Below are 2,578 nucleotides of genomic sequence, written 5' to 3'. Positions count from 1 at the left end.
GCGGCTGGGGAGGGCGGTGGCGCTCCCGCCAAGGGTTCGGATCCCACATACAGACCAGCCACTCACTGGCTGAGCGAGGTGTGGGCGCAACACCGAGGGTTGCGATCCCGTTGCCAGTCCCGGTCCGGTACGGGCGTGACACTGAGGGTTGTGATCCGTTGCTGGTCACGAAAAAAGACAAAAAGGAAAAAAATAAATAAATAAATAAAATAAAATCAGGAGTGAGAACTACATTTCTATGCTATTAGGAAAAAAATAGAAAATATGTAAGAGGGGAGAATTATTGAAGTGATGTTCTTAAGTAGGTGAGAAGGAATGGGGCTTAGGACTTAAGAGAAAGGTCTCGCTTTTGCTAGGAATACAGAGTTTATTCACTGTAATAAGAGACATGGCTAGGCAGAGGCAGGGAAGAAGTGATGGTAGAAGCTTACAGAAGTTTTCTTTTTTTTCCTTTTTTTAAAAAGATGACCGGTAAGGGGATCTTAACCCTTGACTTGGTGTTGTCAGCACCACGCTCACCCAGTGAGCCAACCGGCCATCCCTATATGGGATCCCAACCCGCGGCCTTGGTGTTATCAGCACCGCACTCTCCCGAGTGAGCCACGGGCCGGCCCTTTATAGAAGTTTTCTAATTGCTTTTCTTTTTTCAGTGAAATAGGAAGTAAGTTCATCAGCTGAGAGTGAGGGTGGGACAGAGGATGTTAAAGAAGGAGAAGGTGGAAAATAGTATAGTCATCAGCAGACTCAAGAGTGAATAGCCCGGAAAAGATGAGAGTGCTTATGAATTCAAAGTCCAGAATTCCAACTAGGCCATTGCCAAGGTAGTCTTATGTGAGATGGAAACAACAGGCATCCTGATCTGAAGCCTTTACAAATTTAGTTCACATAACTAATTTCTCTTGTTTTGATTTCATGCTTTTCAAATAAATTTGACTATGGGTTTCTCATTTAAGTCTCCTTTTAGGAACAGAATGCACTGGGCATAACAATTTGGAGCATTCTTATCTCTGTAAAAGAAATTGCTCATCATAAATGAACATGTTTGCATTCTGGTTTTACAGTATTAAAAAAAAAAGTTCAAGGCCGGCCCGTGGCTCACTCGGGAGAGTGCGGTGCTGATAACACCAAGCCCCTGGGTTCGGATCCCATATAGGGATGGCCGGTTAGCTCACTGGCTGAGCCTGGTGCTGACAACACCAAGTCAAGGGTTAAGATCCCCTTACCGGTCATCTTAAAAAAAAAAAAAAGTTCAAAGTGTTAAGGGGTGGTTAAGGCAGAGACACATTCATTCTGATTCTAAAACGGAGAACGTCCCCATCTCCGGAGACTTGGTCTGCTTCAAATAACTCCTTACAATGCCCTACAGCTTGACTAATATGATGGAGCGCTGGACTCAGGGGGCAGGAGACCTGGGTTGACAGCTCAGGCAACGAACTCTCCTTGTCTCTGTTTCTACATCTGTGAACAGAGGGTGCCCACTAGCTCCTTAAAGTTTCTTCCAAAGCTAAAATTCAATTTTAGGAACCCATCCCAAGAGATTCATGTTTGCATAGACTACCAACAGCTCTGTGACAGAAGTGATGGATCAGCATAAGTTTAAGGTGTAGGCTGGAAAGGAAGGAGCCAAGAAAAAAAAAAGCTACATTTCAAAACCCCCACATCTTTTTTTTTATTCTCAGGGCTTCAGCAATTTCCACACTCGGAGATGCCACAGGAGCCTAGTCTGAACCTAGTACGTCCCAATGCCACCTTTCAGAAACTTCGCGTTGATTTAAAATCGTGTTTCATATTCTTATTTTCGATTTGGGATCCAAGCAGTACCCCGTGAACGTTTCAAAGTCCCCACATCCCAACTCTCAAAAGTCAGTTCAATTCTTCGTCTCACAGCCACCGAGAATTCCAGTCGAGGGGAGGTGAAACGTGGAAGCGCTCGCTCCCTTCTCGCTTCTAGGCGACTGGGAACACGGGAGACAGCGTGGCCCACGGCTGGGGGCCGGGAGGGGAACTCACGTTTCTCAAGCACGGCCTCCTCGTAGTCCAGGCCGAACATCTGCAGCTCCTCCGCCAGCTGCTGGGCGGACGCGGACATGATGGCCGGGGCCCGGGCCACCCAGCTCCGACCTGCGCCCAAGAAACCCACGCGCGTGGACAGCGACGAGCAGGACAAGTTCCCTCTTATCCTTTCATCCTCAGGGACCGAGACGGGAGGTGACCGAATGGCCTAAGAACTCAGGCCATCAGAAGACCCCAGCCGTCAGTCACAGAGAAATACTTTAAAAAAAAAAACAAAAACGTAGGGCTAGCCCCCAAGCTCCCCGAACAGAAATTTCGAGAGGCCCTTTTGCTGGGGAGGACGTCCTGCTCCCTACAAGCTACCAGTGGGTTCCTCAGTGCAGAGCAGCACCGAGAAGCCAGGAAAAACCCGCCAAAGGACGTGTGCGGCGCGCGCATGCGCGAGACCGGGGTCAACCCCACCCCTTCCCTCGCTCCCGACGCCTCAATCCCGGACCCTCCGCGCGCGCGCGTCCGAGGGCGAGGGCGCGTCGGCGCGTGCGCACTAACGCCGACGCGCCCGCCC

General features: G+C 49.7%; 1 protein-coding gene across 3 annotated transcripts in view; it reads right to left on the bottom strand.

Moving 5' to 3' along the window:
- The window catches only part of POLA2 (polymerase (DNA directed), alpha 2, accessory subunit), a 32,412-nt gene extending 29,981 nt beyond the window's left edge, over nt 1-2,431 (bottom strand). For 2 of the 3 annotated variants that reach the window (XM_008593620.1, XM_008593621.1), the window contains exon 1: nt 2,011-2,431. In XM_008593620.1, the coding sequence (XP_008591842.1) occupies nt 2,011-2,089 (79 nt within the window). In that variant the 5' untranslated portion in view covers nt 2,090-2,431. The remainder of the gene's footprint in view (nt 1-2,010) is intronic. The other variant, XM_008593622.1, reaches the window with a different exon arrangement.
- Between the last annotated feature and the right edge of the window lie 147 nt (nt 2,432-2,578).

The sequence above is a fragment of the Galeopterus variegatus genome, unplaced genomic scaffold (assembly GCF_000696425.1).
Source record: "Galeopterus variegatus unplaced genomic scaffold, G_variegatus-3.0.2 Scaffold9411, whole genome shotgun sequence".
NCBI classification, from domain to species: Eukaryota; Metazoa; Chordata; class Mammalia; order Dermoptera; family Cynocephalidae; genus Galeopterus; species Galeopterus variegatus.
This window is presented reverse-complemented; position numbering and strand designations above follow the sequence as displayed.